This window comes from Cervus elaphus, chromosome 23 (assembly GCF_910594005.1).
Source record: "Cervus elaphus chromosome 23, mCerEla1.1, whole genome shotgun sequence".
NCBI classification, from domain to species: Eukaryota; Metazoa; Chordata; class Mammalia; order Artiodactyla; family Cervidae; genus Cervus; species Cervus elaphus.
The window spans coordinates 36,720,441-36,738,971 of record NC_057837.1 but is presented as its reverse complement, the minus strand read 5'-3'; the positions used below and the strand labels follow the sequence as shown (position 1 = coordinate 36,738,971).

At 39.1% G+C, this 18,531-nt stretch overlaps 1 protein-coding gene across 4 annotated transcripts in view; it reads right to left on the bottom strand.

Moving 5' to 3' along the window:
• Positions 1-9,422: 9,422 nt before the first annotated feature.
• MPP7 (MAGUK p55 scaffold protein 7) overlaps positions 9,423-18,531 on the bottom strand; it is a 215,425-nt gene continuing 206,316 nt past the window's right edge. For all 4 annotated transcript variants that reach the window (XM_043883946.1, XM_043883945.1, XM_043883948.1 and 1 more), the window contains 4 exons: positions 16,672-16,765; positions 14,929-15,037; positions 13,767-13,910; positions 9,423-12,307 (listed from right to left, as the gene is read on the bottom strand). In XM_043883946.1, the coding sequence (XP_043739881.1) occupies positions 12,128-12,307; positions 13,767-13,910; positions 14,929-15,037; positions 16,672-16,765 (527 nt within the window). In that variant the 3' untranslated portion in view covers positions 9,423-12,127. The remainder of the gene's footprint in view (positions 12,308-13,766; positions 13,911-14,928; positions 15,038-16,671; positions 16,766-18,531) is intronic.

Here is an 18,531-nt window from a genome sequence, read left to right as displayed (position 1 = left end):
AAATATTTGCAAATCATATATCTGATAAGGGATTAGGTTCCAAAATATGTAAGGCACTCTTACAACTCAATAAAAAAAAATCTTGATTAAAAAATGGTCTCAGGACTTGCACAGACATTTCACCAAAGATTTACAAATGACCAAAAGTATATGAAAAGATATTCAGTGTCACTAATTATCAGGGAAATGCGAATCAGAACAAAAGAGATAAGAATTGTGGAGAATCAACTCTTGTACTCTGTTGCTGGGAATGCAAATGGTGCAAACCACTATGGAAAACAGTATAGAGATTCCTCAAAAAATTAAATGTAGAACTACTATGTGACTCAGCAATCCACTGCTAGCTACTTATCCAAAAGAATTGAAATCAGGATCTCAAAGAGATATCTTAATTTCCATGTTCATAGCAGCACTATTCACAATAGCTAAGATGAGAAACAAATGTCCACTGATGGAAGAATGGATTTTTAAAAATGTGATGTATACATAAAAGGCTTCCCTGATGGCTCAGATGGTAAAGAATCTGGCTGCAATGAAGGAGACCTGGGTTCAATCCCTGGGTTGGGAAGATCCCCTGGAGAAGGGAATGGCAACCCACTCCAGTATTCTTGCCTGGAGAAGTCCATGGACAGAAGAGCCAGGTGGGCTACAATCCACGGGGTTGCATGAAACAGCATGTTATTCAGCCTTGAAAAGAAAGAAATCCTGCAATATAAGATAACAAGGGTGAACTTTAAGGAAGCTATGCTAAGTTAAATAAGCTAGTCACAGAAGGATATATATTGCATGATTCCAATCCTTTGAGGTATCTAACATAATCAATCTCCTAGAAGCAAAGAATAGAACAGTGGTTGTCAGAGGTTGGGGAGAGGTGGAAATGGGGGATTACTAATCAACAAGTATATTTTAGTTTTACAAGATGAGTATTAATAATATTGGAGATCTGTTTATAACATTGTGCCTAGAGATGACAATAGTGTATTGTGAACTTTAAAATTTGTTCAGTTTAGTTGCAGTTGTGCCTGACTCTTTGCGACTCCATGGACTCCAGGCCTCCCAGTCCATCACCAACTCCTGGAGCTTGCTCAAACTCATGTCCATCGAGTTGGTGATGCCATCCAACCATCTCATCCTCTGTCATCCCTTTCTCCTCCTGCCTTCAATCATTCCAGCATCAGGGTGTTTTCCAATAAGTCAGTTCTTCGCGTCAGATGGCCAAAATATTGAAGCTTCAGCTTTAGCATCAGTCGGTAGGTTTTAAGTGTTCTTACCACAATAAAATAAGAGAAAAAGAGAGAGAATGTAGGATGGAGTTAAAGAGATTGCTGATAGGATTCAATGGCCGAACATCCTAGTTTTCTATTCCTCAGGAACACTACAAACTTAGTAGTTTAAAACAATACTCATTTTGAGCTCACAATTCTGTAGGTCAGAAGTCAACGCAGAGTCTCACAAGTCTAAACTCAAGGCTTCAGCAGGATTCACTGCTCATCTCCCTTGGAGCTTAAGGTTCATTTCCAAGCTCAGTGGGTTGCAGGCAGCATTCAATTCTTAGTTTGAAGACTGAGGTGCTAGCTTTCTTGCTGTCAGCCAGGGGCTGCTCTCAGGTCTTAGAGACTAATTGAATTTACTGTCTTGTGGTCCTCCCCATTGTCAAAACCACTAACAGGGAATCTCCTTAAGTCAAATCCTTCTCACACTTCAAATCTTTCTTTGTTGTTCAGGAAAAGCCGAGTTACTTTTTAAGGGCATACTTGATTAGACCAGGGTAAATCCCGCCCCCCCCCCCCCTACTTTTTTTTCAAAGGCAACTGATTTGAAACCTTAATTGCATCTGCCACATGCCTTTCTAGGAGCGCCTAAATTAAGGTTTGGTTGGACAACTGAAAGTGTAGGTACACCAAAGGGTGGGGGTTCTGGGGGTCAGCTCCACATTTTGCCTAACACAGTGGAGAGGTGAGGGTAACTGGGAGAGTTCTGGCTGGAGACACTGGGGGGAGCCTACCCTAAAAGAAATGTTAAAGGTTCTAATGAACTCTCATAGTTTTTGCTTATCTGAGTTTGTTTTTTTTTAAAAAATCTCTCCTATTCTAAATGATTATCTTGTTCAGTAGATAATACTAGGTTGCAGATTTTTCCCTTTCAGCATTTTATGTCTGGCCACTCCCTTTTGGCCTGCAGTTTCTACAGAAAAAGCTAATAGTCTTATGGGGAGTCCCTTGTATGTAACTCATTTTCTCTTGGTGATTTCAGAATCTCTCTGTAACTTTTGCCATTTTAATTATGTCTTGGTGTGAATGAACTTGCATTCACCTTGTTTGGGACCCTCTGTGCTTCCTGTACCTGGATATCTGTTTCCTTCTTCAGTGATGTTTTCAACCTAATTTCATCAAATACATTTTTGACCCCTTTCTCTCCTTCTGGGATCCCTATAATGTGAATGTTGGCATACCTGATAGTGTCCCAGAGGTCCCTTAAATTCTCTTTTTTTTTTTAATTTGCTTTTCTTTTTGTTCTTCTGACTGGATTGTTTCCAGTCTTCCAGATCACTTACACATTCTTCACTGTCACCTTTTTGTTGCTGTTCAGTTGCTCAGTCCGACTCTTTGCGACCCCATGGACTATAGCACGCCAGGTTTCCACGTCCTTCACCATCTCCTGGAGCTTGCTCAAACTCATGTCTGTTGAGTCGGTGATGCCATCCAACCATTCCGTCCTTTATCGTCCCCTTCTCCTCCTGCCTTCAGTCTTTCCCAGCATCAGGGTCTTTTCACCTAGTCTACTGTCTATCAGGATCTCTATCACCTAGTCTACAATTAATTCCTTCTATTGTAGTCTTCCTGTATGACTGGTCCTTTTTTACATTTTCTAGTTCCTTGCTAAAGGTTTCACCATGTTCATCTATTCTTTTCCTTAATTGAGTTAGCCACCTTATTGCTGATGCTTTGAACTCTGTATCTGGTAAATTATGTATTTGTTTCATTAGGTTTTCCTTACTGTTTCAATTGAAACAAATCCTTCTGTCTTCTCATTTTGCTCATCTTTCTCTGTATGAATTGAAGTGAGATAGTTACCTCTTCCAGCCTTGAAGGGATGTGCCCATAGGGGAGTGTCCCCGTACAGTCCGCATGTGCCCTGTAGCTTTGGTGGGTGAGCTGGAAGAGGTGAGTACCATTCACGCTTCCTCCCGGGTGTGCTGGCACCTATTACCTTGGTAAGAGGTGGGACTTGACATGGATGGGCCAGAGCCATACTAGCCAGGCATTTGTGCCAGGGCTTCTCCTCTGGTCAGTGACCAACCTTGCCCACTGTGGAGTTGCTTAGGTCCTCAGTTGCTAGAATGGAAGTCCTGAGGGTCTGGTGAGAGATGACTCTGTTCCATCCAAGTGCATATCCTCCTGCCTCCTAGCATCAGCACCTTTGTCCCAGAGGAGTAGTGCTGGAGCAAGCAGGGGCTGGAGTGAGCACTTGGTGTATGGACAGTGCCCGTCCTGGCCCCAGAGTCCTGGGCCTCTCTCTGAACACGAGTATTGGCTGTCCCTGCCCCATTCAGATGCAATCCCAGGCATTCAGATGCAACTCCAATTCTGATGCATCTCCCCTCCCTGAGCACCCCCTCAGCCATGCCAGCTCTCATGCTAGTGTGGAGCCGTGCCTCAGGGCAAATGGGGCCTGAATGGGCGCTTGGCTCAGGCTGGGGCATGCTGCGGGGTGGTTGGGGGAAACTGGCTAGAGTCCTGTGCAGTTGCAGTCTTTCTCCACTTTGTTTCAGGAGTAGGCAAGTCTCTTCACAGGTGGCTTCTCTTCACAGGTGGACTCCAGGTTTCTTACAGCCCTCCTGTTAGTCCCACTGATTTTCAAGCCAGCTGAGGCGACTCGTCTTTCCAGTGTCAGACCTCAGGGCTGAGGTGCAGAATATGTGGCTCGAAGCCCTCATTTCAGGGAGACTCTCCACCCACGTAACCCCCATCTTCTGTGTCCCCTCCCAGGAACACAAAGTCTCAGTCTGATCACTTCCCTTCCTACCTAATTCCATGTGGATTTTCTGACAGCCTTGGTTGTACAGGAGTGTTTCTGCCAGTCTCCAGTTAGTTTTCAGTGAGAAATGCTCCACGTGTACATGTACTTTGGGGGTGTTCATGGGGGGAGGCGAGTCTGTCCTCCCACTCTGCCACCTTGATCTCCTTCTTTTTGGATTTACCTGCCATGTCTCAAGATTTTTCTGAATTTTCATCCTTGTGCTGTTAAAATCAGAGAAGGCAATGGCACCCCACTCCAGTACTCTGCCTGGAAAATCCCGTGGACGGAGGAGCCTGGTGGGCTGCAGCCCATGGGGTTGCTAGGAGTCAGACACAACCGAGTGACTTCACTTTCACTTTTCACTTTTTGCATTGGAGAAGGAAATGGCAACCCAGTCCAAGTGTTCTTGCTTGGAGAATCCCAGGGATGGGGGAGCCTGGTGGGCTGCCGTCTATGGGATCGCACAGAGTCAGACATGACTGAGGCAACTTAACAGTACCAGCATCAGCTGTTAAAATTGTGTTCTGGGAGAGTCTATGATCTTTTAGTATTTAGGTATGCAATAACGTCTCTTCTCTTAGTTAATTCCATTACCTAGTTTTGGAAAATATTTTAAACTGTAAAGCTATTTTCTTCTGCAGGAGCCTATTCGTAGCAACAGTATACTCAAGGATACTACTTGATGCTCAAAGTATGTGCGTGTATTTGTCCGTGCGCACTCAGTTGTGTCCGACTGTTTGAGACCCATGGACCATAGCCCTCCTCTATCCATGGGATTCTTCAGGCAAGAGTACTAGAGTGGGTTGCCATTTCCTCCTCCAGGGGATCTTCCTGACCCAGGAGAATCCACGTCTCCCAAGTCTTCTGCACTGCAGGCAGTCTTTACCACTGAGCCACCAGGGAAGCCAAGTGCAAATAATAGATACCTTCTAATATTGTAGCCAAATTTCAATGTAACTTGATGCTCAGTCACGTATTAATCATATCAAAACATAATATTTTTAAAATAGCATGAGCTATAAAGCTCAAAGTGTGCAACATAAATGGGATCTATGTGGTCATCTGTCTGAAGCAGCAGTAATCACTCCCTGTCATACTTAGTGTTCCTTGTCTATAAGAGATTTTGTCCCAGGAACTTCCCTGGTGATCCAGTGGTTAAGAATCTCTGCTTCCACTGCAGGGGGCACGGGTTCAATCCCTGGTCAGGGAACTAAGACCCCACATGGCACATGGCGCAGTAAAATAATACAATGGAACCCCATTATAATAAAAGGGAGAAGGAAAAGGAAAGCAATGGAGAATAAAGTAGATCATATTATGAGATATAAATGCTCAAACAGCAGTCCTCCAAAGACAGCAGTGATCCATGCATAGGGTAGGTTCACACACTGGGTGTGTCCAGACATGCCGTGCAGGAGACTCTGACACCACGAGTGCTATTGCCATTAGTGACATGATGTTCCAAAATAGTGAAGAAAACTTGGTAAAGTTCTGAAAAACTGAAGTACAGTCTTCCTTTGATTTACATGGTAGCGCATTCCTGGAAAAGTCAGTGTATATTATAACCTAGCCAAAATACCACTCATGTTATTCTTTCCCGAGTTGCTTGAGCCAGTGTTTATTTTTTTCCCCTTGAAAAGCTTTTAAGGCAACAAGTTTTCCTGAGCTCATTTTTCAGTCCTAGTCCATAGATTCTGATAGTTATGTTGTTATTCTCTGAATAATCTACAATTTTATTTTTAATTCCTCCCATCATCAGGATGTTCTGTTTTCTTGTTTAATTTTGAATTTTCCTGAGAGGTCTGTTTAGGTGTCTACTGGTTATTTGCTTTTAGTTCTATTGGACTGTGGTCATTAGATGTGATCTGAAGTACTTAAATATTTTGAAATTTAATGAGGCCTTTCTTGCAGCTTGCTTTAGGATTGGGTTTTGTAAATTCTCAGTGTGGCTCTTGAACCAAAGGTGTAATCTGTTTGCAGGAAAAAGCATTCTTTCCATGGTTATGAGATCAGCTGAGGAGTTGTGATACATGGAATTTTTGCAGGGGACTGCACTGGGTTTTCATTGTGACATGTGGGCCTAGTTGCCCTGTAGCATGTGGTATCTTAGTTCCCCAACAGGGATCAAACCCACATCCCCTGCATTGGAAGGTGGATTCTTAACCACTAGGCCACCAGGGAAGTCACTATATGCACCTTCTATAACCACTTCTTTTCGAGGTCTAAGAGAAGTATTTTAAAGATGATCAAATAATGTGGTCTTATTGACTGCACTCCTCAAGGTTTTACTCTATGTCTTTAACGCTCTCCCTTTTTTGGCTTATACCACTGATTACTAAAGAGTGACTTTTGGCCCCAGCTAATAAGCATTGACCTCAATTTTGATATTATTATCGTGTCTTCTGCTCTCCTTTTGTTTCCATCTGTCTTGCATTTGCATATTTTTGCCAATCCTCTTACTTTCAATCTTTCTCTTCTTAAAGAATATGGTTGATGTCCATTTTTGATGTAGTTGAAAAATGGTCTCTTACTACATGAGTTTATGCCATTTAAATCTGTAATAAGAGACCCATTTGACCTTTTTTTGTCTTCTCATTTAATAGAGTCTCTGATTCCTCTTTGCATTTACTTTCAATTCCACAAATAATTGCCTTCAAATACTTAAAATATTTTAACTAATATTTAAGCATGTTTGTTTTTGTCCTTCTTTCTTCCATCCTTAGCTGTTTTGGTATCATCTAGGTTCCTAAGAGCAATATATTTTACTCAGTTATTACTTTATGTTATATAGCTTTCATTAGCATGTACAGTAATTTTATTGTTTTGTAGCCATTATTATTTAAACATATTTCTATTTAGGTCTTTTATCTGTTTAAGTGGAGCTGATGATCACAAACAGGTCACCTACTACTAAACAAGCAGAGTGCCTGGCACAGGGCAGGGGCCTGACAAATGGAACTTTCAGGTATTACTAGTGCCCAGGTCAAATTTAAAAGTCACAGAGATATCACTTTACCAAAATTGTAGACTCACAACCATGATCAATTTGTTGTTGGCAGAAGCCAACACAACATTATAAAGAAATTATCCTTCAATTAAAAATACATTTTAAAAAAAGAACATTGTTTAGAGAAAGAGGATTTTTCCAACAGCTCAGTGATGTTATGGATTTAGGATCTTTTCTTTTTTCTACTCACTCATCTAAGATTGGCCTTTATCATCCATTGATTTAGGGTTAGGACTCTGGCTGTCATCTTGTTAAGCACCACAATGTAATAGAAGCATCTCAAACAGGAGGAATGGGGGCAGGAGCATAGAGGATTTTCATCTCATGCAGCTGTCTGTTTAAACCAGGGAAACAACTCAACTCACAGCTCTTCTGACAGACATTACCTGGAATCGAGTGGCTGGACCAACTCAGATCAATCCTGGCAGAGATGAGATTATCACAACTGATTAGACAAATCATGCTCCATCATTAAGGACTAGGACTCAGACAAAACAGAAAAATTGCATATTATGCTAACTTTTTTGTATGCTTTTAATAATCATCATTGTTTGAAGTTCAGTTCAGTTGCCCAGTCATGTCTGACTCTTTGTGACCCCATGAACTGCAGCACACCAGGCTGTTTGAAGATTAGCCCACAATAGAGGCATAGAGAAATCAAGAGCTATCTGACTAAAGCAACAGTGTTCTGAGAAAACTCTTTGTAAATTGCCTATGCATAAAAAGGATGAATCATCACTCCTAATGACCAAATCTCACCTATTTCCAGAATTGGCTCAGGTTATAGCAACACTAGCAAGCACAGTGCAGTGAAAACATCCTGGTGTTGGAGGAGCTTGACCACAATTGAACTCTGATCCTTACTCATCACCCGTTACCTTGGGCAAGGCACATAAGCCCACACTTCTATATAAGGTACTATATTTCCATATAAGGTACTACTTCCATACAACGTAGTTATGAGGATTAAATGAATCTGTATACAAATCCTGCAGATGTCTGATGATTAATACGGCTATTTTATCTGGCAGTGTGTAGCCCATGTAGGTATATGTGAATAAGAGCTGTTACAAAAGTACAATATTCCTTGCCCTCTAGATAACTAAGTGCAAGTGAGCAAGCATCTGGAAAGGAGGTGTGGCAGCCTAGGAAAGGGCATGAATACAGCTAAGGGACACTTCTTTCAGTTGATATCAATTATATTCCCTATCAGTGGCTGAACATAAAACTTTGTTCACTTTCCTGTTGAGGACCACCTAATTAATTTTGGGTTTATCATTTGAAAGTAATGGAATTAAAAAAAAAAAAAAAACAAGAAAACTGGTCATAGAAATTATTTAGGAAGCTCCCTGTGAATTTACTAATATGAGGAACTATTTGTGGGGTAATTAAGAATATTTACACAGCTACTTTTAAGTTGTGTGATATGAGGCTGATCACTGTGTAAACAAGCTCATGATCAGTTAAGTACTCATAGCCCAGGCTTGTTCCAGCACATGGCATGGATCCGTTTGTTCATTTTATGCCCTTAACAGTCCTGTGTCAGTTCAGTCACTCGGTCGTGTCTGATTCTTTGTGACCCCATGGACTGCAGCATCCCAGGGTCAACAGCATTCAACAGGTCTATGAGGTAAGCACTATTATTACCGCTATGATTTTTTGATCAGAAAATGAGTGACTGGTAAGATTAAACGAGACCATAAAACTAATAATAGGCAAAGCCAAACTTAAAATCGCTCCAGATCCCATGGTCCTAACAGGTGATGTTCTCAGTGAAAGCAGGGCTGGGCTAATGGGCTCAACCACTGAAGCAAGGCCAAAGTTAATTAGTTTGTCTGTAAGAGGTGGCAGTTTGTCTTCAATAGGCTCAGATGATGGTAAAAAAAAAAAAAAAAAAAAAAGTCTGCCTCCAATGTAGGAGACAACCGGCTCAACCCCTGGGTCAGGAAGATCCCTTGCAGGAGGAAATGGCAACCCATTCCAGTATTCTTGCCTGGAGAATCCCATGGACAGAGAAGCCTGGCAGGCTACAGTCCATGGGGTCACAAAAGTTGGACATGACTGAGTGACTAACACTTTCACTTCAACCTCCAACTCAGGCAGAGGACATGGGTAATGAATGCTCCATGGGGTGTTTCCACCGTGGACAGGCTGAGATCAACCATCCCATTTTTTCCTCCACAACTTTGAATGGCTGGACTGGGTAAGATTGAGGCTAGTGGATTTCATCTCTCCAACAACTTTGATGAAGCCAATTAAGGTCTGAAACAAATATGAAATTTTGTTTTTGACAGAGGCAGTTCAAATCACATGGTGTCAGTAAGAAAACTTGTTCTACCATCAGAAACAGTGAAGTATATACCAAGTGCAAGAACAATCTTCAAGAAAGTATACATATAATTTGAAGAAACTTTATTATGCTCAAAAGTTTTCCATTCCTTTTATTTATAAACTCTTACTAGTCAAAAAGAAAATAAATAATAAAAATCTGTATCTTCAGGAAACGTTTAACAACATAGTTTTTCTTTATATGCTTGTCAATTTTAAATTATTACAATTTAGATACATTCAGTCATTACATGATACCAGGAAGGTCAGCCTTAAAGATATCAATAATGTCTATACTGGTAAGTAAAATAATGGTAAAAATGGTATTTCAATTTCACCTAAAAAAAAAAAAAACAAAACAGATTCCAGTTTGTTATTGATGGGAATACAGACTTATCTTCTTAATCTTGGATATTAAATATTTGGACTTAAAAAAATAAATATTCCTGTTCTCTCAAATAGTGTCTGACATTGTCTTGGGAGCAGGCTGCCTAAAGAACCAGTTTCTCCTCCCTCAAGAGGGAGCCAGGGGTACACCAATACAGGATCAAGGGCCCTTTGCAACATTTATCCCCAAGCCCATGGAGCTACTAGCCTTACTAAATTAGAGAGAACTGAATCTCTTTCTAAGCATCAAGGTGGCTATGTAGACGTCACTAGCAAGACCACATATGTGTACTATTGAGGAAAGATTGTTTAAATTGCTGAATTGCCCCTTTTCCATTATTTTAAAAAATACTTTTCAGCTCTAGTGTAAAAAGGGAGAGAGATTGGACAGTTATACTTTTATAACACCTCCATCACCATCCCCACCACCAAAAGGGACTCCATTTTTATCACACGATCTCTACCTCCACAGTAAAAAATTGAGGCAAAAAACAAAAACAAACCATGTTCTATTTCTGAACAAAGAATTCGGCCTACCTAAATTATAATTCATTTCCTAGAAAGTCAACTTACTGGAAATTTCAATCAGTGTTCAAAAAGAATATTACCCAAACCATCCAAGGAAGACTTGTACTTTTCTTAGACCAGCCACACAACCATGACGTATGGCTTCAGTATTAGACTTGGCAACCCCAAACCTCTTTTTAAGCTGAATTGGTTGCTGTTTACTTAATTAACTTAGAATTTGCTGTTTGGATTAGGCTGTCAGGTAACACTGGTTATCTAACTGTTTAGCTGCGAGTGTGTATCAGGCATGAAATCTCACATGTATGAAGAAAGCTGGTGAGCCATGCTATCAGATATGCACAGAGCACACATGTGGATCTGAGTACAAACAAAGGTCAAAATATTTACATGGAATGTTGACCCCGATTTAAAAAACTATTTTAAATTAATGACATCTTTACATACAATTTGTTTTATGAATAGCCTCATTTGATAATTAAAAAAATATGCCTTTCAAATATTTCATAAATATATAAAATTTCACTACACTATTTTTCTTTAAACAGGACATCTAAACTCTCTTTAGAAATCAACAAAAATATTTTTTTTTTTCTGTTTAAAAGTCACAGATACGATGATGCTCTGATGGGCAGGGTCTTACTGCAGGCAAGAATGGGACGCATATTCTTTTATACAACTATGCACATTTCTAGTATTTTGAGCTGTATAATTTACTCGCTGAAGATCAGTAGTATCAAAGAAAGATGAGAGATCCCATCTATATATTTACAATATGAGAGTCTTTCTTAAACTTCTTTAAAAACAGCAAGATTAGGATGGTATCTGGCCAATGTAAAGAAATATTTTGATGACAAAGAAATAAGTTAACATTACATGAACAGTTTTCTAAAATACAATTTATAGTGAAATTTAAATATAGTGATCAACTGCACATATTTGAGAAAATGGTCACATTTTCTTTAACTGTATCAGCAACATGTAAAACCTACATTTAGAATAGGATTCATTCTTGTAATCTACTGGGGAAATGCAAAGTCAGAAAACTGGCTCCAGAATTTATGGTGACTCCAGAAAGAAATGTCTGAGAATTTATAAATAAAATTGTCCTCTGTAATCAGTGCTTTTGGGTATGTAATCACCATTCTAACAAGGAAAGGTTTTTAGTTTCATATGTAATAATTTTCAAAGCCTACCTTCCCTTATTAAACATTCATTGAGTCACTGGTATGTACTCACAAAGCCTTCTCAAGCTAGAACACGAAGGCCACTGGTTGAGACAGATTTTCAGTAATTCCTCTAAAGAGAGATTCTTGAGAGTGCACACTGTGACTACATGTGTCTATGTAAGAGAAAATGTTGCACTTTTGGGATAGTGAGAGGACTCCACCTTACTGCCGGTCCAGGTGCATCTATGATGATCCACCCAAAGTACACCTAAGCTGTCTTGTCTGGAGCTGCTTAAGGCTGTTAACTTAGCATCTTCAATGGCTAACATGCAAATGGCAAAGGCAGTGACCACGTCTGAGACCAGCAGAAGCACTGGACGCCCATGTATATACTCTAGCTAAGACTTTCTATAAAAAGTTCAACCTCCTCTTGGAGGTAGAGCTTTGTATTCAGCCAGACAGCTCAAAGCTCTGCTCAGAATACAGTACTGTGCACATTTTAATTCTGGATCTTATACTCAAACATGTGTTTGAAATAAGACTATAAAAAGATACAAAACCAACATTCAATTTTAACCAAGATTGCACATCTCTAACAGTGATATAGATTAAAAAAAAAAAAACCCTACCACCAAAATGGTAACTGATTTAATCATGCACTCTACAAAAAAAAGATAAAAACTTCCCATAGTTATGAATGTAACCAGCTCACTGGAACCCAATGAGTATCTGTCTCTAATTTGTCAAAAGTTGTTTTCAGCTCATTGAAGGCCACAGCAAGATCATCATTTACTATAGTTTTGTCAAAAAGATGACCATACTGACTCTCCATTATCTGGGCAGATTTAATCATTTCTTGAAAGTCGTCTTCCTACAAAAGTATTAAATAGAACTGGTTAACCAGGCAGTTTCATCACATCAGTGCAGTTATTACACAATTGGTTTATCTAATGCTGTTCTGTGTTCACTATTTCACCTCAGCCATGAAAGAAAATTACACTTTTTAATTGTAAATTCTTCAGAAGCCGTAATTTCTAATACTCTCTATTTGCTTGTAACTAAAACTGCTCTGACAAGAGTCAAAACTCCTACCTTTCAGGATAATTAGTCACTTACCATTACAGGGATGTTCCAGTATTAAAGTAGAAGCGTTTATCCTGCTTTGCCTGCATTGTCCACATTTATTCATAGCAAGGAATGTATAAGAAAAACTACTTTTTCAGAGTTGGATACATTTATGAAAGGACACGTATACCATGTCTTTCTATGTTTCAGTGCAAGTGGATGAGTGTCCTTTATACATTTTTGAAACCAGGAAGAATTTTAGTTGGTTATATAGCAAGACCACATACATATATGTGAGTTAAATCTTTGGACGATGTTATCGTTTATTATCTTCATTGAGAAACCTTTACACTGTAAAAGACTGTAATAAATAATACAGTAATTCTTTATACTGTGACATCCTGAAGTCATTTCAGAGTCGATATCTCAAGGTCATAGAAGATTCTCACAACAGAGATTTTAATTTTAGTGTTAATCCAGAGCCCTGAGTAATTAACATCATGTAACAGTACCTATTTAGTATGGTTGTATACTGTCAGTAGTTTAGGAAAAAAAAGATATTTAAAAAATACTGGGAATAAAAAACATCATATGTATTTGATACCCACAATTAATAGTTTACAGATTATGGACTAAGGTTAAAGATGAGTTACTTAAAAGAGGGAGGGGAAAAATGCTTCTGCCATTCTCTTGATCCTAAAGTATGATACACTGTCTTAAGGCTAAAAACAAAAAACGATCAGAGACCCTGCCAGTCATTCTAATCATTAACCCACCACAGCTGTGATTTCTTTTTTATTTTGGAGTTTATTTTGGAGTATAGCCCATCAACAATGTTGTGAAAGTTTCCGGTGCCATTTCTAACAGCAGTCAAAGGAAATACAAATTGAACAATACGAGTCTATTTGTCCTATACCCCAAATGATGCTTTTTCTTTTATTATGCTATATATGATGTTGGTACAAAAGGCAAATTATTAAATCTTCATCTAGACTATTAATGAGTAATAGTAACCAACCAGTATTTTCCCCTTTAAAAATAAGGCTAGTTGAAAACTCAGTGGTTTTTTTTACACGTGCCCTCAGAAATTTTATAAGTATGCATAAAATACCTGCATAAAATGCACAAAATAGTCTTTGAGTCAATGTAATATGTGTAAAATGCACAAAATAGTCTTTGAGTCAATGTAATATGAAGATTCATTCACAACATATATGACTTTAATTCCTGCTTATGTATTTTCAGTGAGGCATCTTCATACTCACCGTAAAGGGCTTTGCAGCACCTTGGTCGTCTCTGCTTGAGATAATCTTTGCATTTTTTCTTGTTTCCCTCAAACGCTCTATTGATGGAGGCTTTATAAATATCACAAACGGCTTAAATTCTAGTGTCCTTAAGTGCTTCACTGTCTGCAAGGAAGGAAATACATTTTCTTTCATTTCTTCATAATATCAGGAGTAAGTTTTGTAGTAAAACTGAATTTTCTAAGGAGGAAATTCCTTAAAATTATTTCCTAATTAAGGTTAGCAGGCCTTTCACTATATTATTGTTCAATCATTTGTTGACAATTAAATGTTACTAGATAGATACCTCTGGACAAATGGAGAATGCAACCTGTCTTTAAAATGCTTTGAAATATGCCATCATTCAATCTTGAGGAGAAGCAGCTAAAAATACCGGAAAGCTAGTTCTTAGATCTAATACCCCAAAGACGCTATCAGTTAATTTTCTTTACATGCAAGTCTTCCAGCCGTGCCATCTAAGCCTTCTGCTCTCAGAATGAGGTGTCCCTTCTCTTTCATCCTGGCTTCAAAGTCCCCTTCAGGGGCAAGTCTCCTGCTTTTAAGTCAGCACTGCTCCCGGGTAGTGAGGAGCATGGGGTGGGGGGCGGTGATGGAGGTGGTCTGTGGTGAGACAGCAAAGTGAGCTGCTTCACCCACCGTCTCTCAATCCACCTGTACCGAATCCCCAGGGTGCCAGGTGAGCTCTGCCCGGCAGCCGTACAACTCCTGTGAGCCGCCCACAGATCTTGCCAGGATTTTACATTTCTAGGCTAATTATAGATCCAAAATCCATGAAAGAGGATGGAGAACCAAAATGTCCATTGCCAACAATTATGAACACTTATAATGCATACAAGAGAATACATTTTACATACAATGTAATATATTTTTATTTATAAAATACATAGAATAAGTAAGTCATTATACTTGGCAAACACTGAATCTAACAAACACACATCTCCAGGCTTTCTTCTAACAACATTGGCTTTTATTTTTTTCAGCAGAGCCTTCTCAAATTACATTTAAATGCTTTTGTCACCTTAGGAAAGGCACCTAAATGCCAAATGTGAGTAGATTTCAGATTTACCCCATAATGAAATGCTCAGATGGGCTAGAAGTGTGTTGACTAGGTCACTTCACTTACATGAGGCTGAACATCCAACAAACAAACTTTGTTTTTAGCCAGGACAGACCGAACTGAGTCTATACTTGTGCCATAATAGTTGTTTTTATATTCACCATATTCAATAAACCTGTAGAAATTAGAATCATTTGTGAATTACATGTATATATACACATATATATAGCAGACATAATTCATATATATAAAAGATGTTTTGCTGAACATGTAATTTTCAAACTGTTTTTAATAAAATAACTAGGTCCAAGTACTTCAGAATGTCAATTTCTAAAAAAAATCTTCTATTTTACTTTTTCAAATCAGTAACACTTGCTTGTATTACACTTAAGCAGAAAGAAGTACTTTAGTCCAGCAGTACTCTAATGTTTTCCATCACCTCTTTTTCAGAGCTAATGCAATGCAATAAAACAGTGAATAAACCAAACAATAGAAACTACTGAAATTTCACTACACACGAAAGAATAACCAAGCTCAGCTTTAGCATAAGAGGAGGGACTGGCTGGTGGCTAATGGAACCAGGGCGGCTGATCACGTGCTATAAAAACTCAAAATCACTGTGCTGAACATGAAAAAAGCATTTTGATGTTTCAATAAAATCCCACAATCTTGCATTAATACACACACTGCTCTCTGATAGCCTAAAATATTATCCTTAAGCAAATGGAAAACCTGGGGGTAGGAGACTTAGGGCTTGCTAGAAGATATGGTACAAGCAAGATGATTAACATTATTTTTTATTTAACTTTTGAAAAGCCAGTGAGAGAGAGAGGTATGTGGCAAATGCTGGAACTGAGGCAGGAGGTAGATGGGCCCTACCCACACTCCCCCCCCCCCCCCCCCCCCCATCAGCATAAAGAGATTGGGAGATTCATTCCCTATTGACTGTAACTCCAGGAGGAGAATAGCAGGGCAATTAAGGGAGGAGTCTGGGCCCTGCCCAGATGACATATTTCTCAAAGTCAGGAGACCTCCCTGACCATACACATGCAAAAAAGGCTCCTTGGAGGCCAAAGGGGAGTTATGTTAAAGAATGTTCTCTACCCATATGCCTTTGTGTAGGATCCATCTTGGCTAAGACATGCATGTGCACACATGGAAGGATCCTGAGATATACCAAATATGGACTGTGAACCAGGCAAATCTAAATGACTGGTCAAAGGAAACCCAGAAGAAAACCCCATAAAAGTAATTCAGACTGCCACGAGGGTGCAGCTCAGCGACTCACTGTCTCAGGCCACTCGTGTCTGTCCACACATCATACTATACTCTTTTTCCTCTTAATAAATACTTCAGTTGCTTCACTACTTTCTGTCTTTGTGGAAATTCTTTTCCTCAAAGTCGAAGGGCCAGGGCTCTTGTCACTGACCATTGGTCTAGTGGCTATAGATCGTATCTAGGGATCTATTACACAGTTACTAGTTTTTAAAATAAAGTTCTATCCAAATTCTACGTTAAGATTCAGTGAGTGGGGTGGGAAGACATGACAGGAATACACTAACAACATTCCCTTACTCTTCAAAATAATCCCTACACATTCACCTTAACCAGATACACAACAGCTCTAGGTTATTGAAAAGTTAAAGGCAAAGATTAGTAATAACCACTAATTGAATTATATTTTATCAGTTTCAAATATTATTATAAAAGTGAAAATTCACTTCAAATGGAATTGCTTATAACTGCATATATGGCCACATGCTTAAAAACAGTAGTTTCATGAAAATTCTTAAAAAAACTTCCACATACTTGTTATTTTGTACATCTGTCTCAAACAAATGCTTGGAAATGAAAATATATTCAACACCATCACTCTCCTGGCTTCTTCTTGGTCTGGTGGTATCTGTGATTTAATTAAAAAGAGTTCAGAAAAGTATCTACATCAGCCACCCTAAGAGAAATACTAAAAAAGAAATTATGTATTTGATTAAAGGATTTTTCTTAAATAAGATTTAAAACTTAAAAAAGCACATTAGCTAATAAAATATAGGAATCCCATTAATTCCGTTTTTCCACTGATACTAAAGTTATATTGACTTGAAGGTGGATTAAAAATTGAATTGCATTGTGTTTATGCCATTAATCATTCTGAAGGGGCATTAATATGTTAATTAAATAAAATGGTATTTAAACTCAAGGAAAAATTCCCTTTTTGCAAATAATACACTTATTATCATCTTTTATTGATTCTTTATTCATTGAAGCAAGTTTACTGCTCACTAGGTTGAAAGGTAAACTCTGAAATTATTTTATTTTACACATGGTACATGGGGAATGCCATTAATGTTTGCTTTACTAATCAAAGAACTCTATTCATTTCTCCTTTGCAAAATTCTAAACATCTTCTTGAAATACAAGTGAACTTCTAAACTTTTTAGCGATTTTGCCTAATTATTTGCTACTGAATTATAATGGAGCAGAAAATACAGTATTAACTTTAAAAAACAAAAAGTAAAACCCTCAGGAATTGCAGTGCTGAGGTGGCAAGTATAAAACTGACTGCAGTCCATCCCTCCTGATTACAGCTAAAAACTCTGAACCCAAAACATCTACTTTTGTTTCAAACACTTTGAAAACAAATAAAGCAGGCAGACTGTGGAAGAGAGTCAGCCTCAGTAAGGGAGAGTTTAACTTTTATTTCCCTTTAGCTTTACCCTATGGGGGACTTCCCTGGTGGCTCAGATGGTAAAGCATCTGCATGCAATGAGGGAGACCAGGGTTCGATCCCTGGGTTGGGAAGATCCCCTGGAGAAGGAAATGGCAACCCACTCCAGTACTCTTCCCTGGAAAATTCCATGGATGGAGGACCCTGGTAGGCTACAGTCCATGGGGTTGCAAAGAGTTGGACACAACTGAGTGACTTCACTTTCTTTCCCTTTGCCCTATGGGTGGGCTCGTTCACAGAGTAGTATGGAGGAATGTGTGTCTGAATTCCAACGAAGCCCTGACTTTCTGGTGAAAAGAACCAGGAAGAAAACTCCCCTGTGCATTGAAGAGTGTGCAAGGAATCCAGGAAGGGAGAAAGCTAGAGAAGGAAATACTCCAATTCTGTGAAGAAGTCAACACTAATCTAAGAATAACCCCTAAGCGGTGCACATGAAGCCCAGACTCCAACCAGCCAAGTTTCAAGACGTGAACTAAGATTAGAATGGCTTCCCAGGGGACTTGGTGATAGTGAATCTGCCCACCAACCAGGAGACCCAGGTTCGATCCCTGGTCAGGAAGATCCCCTGGAGGAGGAAATAGCAACTCATTCCAGCATTCTTGCCTGGGAAATCCCATAGACAGAGGAGCCTGGTGGGCTACCGTCCATGCAGTTGCAAAAGTCTGACACGACTTACCAACAAACAACAACGAAGATTAGAATACACAAGCTTCAGCCTAGCCCACAAGTAGTAGAAGCACAGAACATGCCCAAACCAATGTACAGAAGGCATAGAGAGTGGAGCTGAGACCTGCACTATTCACACAAGTTGCAGACTGATCCCTTAACTGCACAAGACAGGGCAGACTCAAACCAACATAGCAAAGCTTAGAGAACTGAAGTGAGATTTAAACCATAATTTATAGAAAATGAGATAAAACTTATGGTCTAAACATAAACTAGTT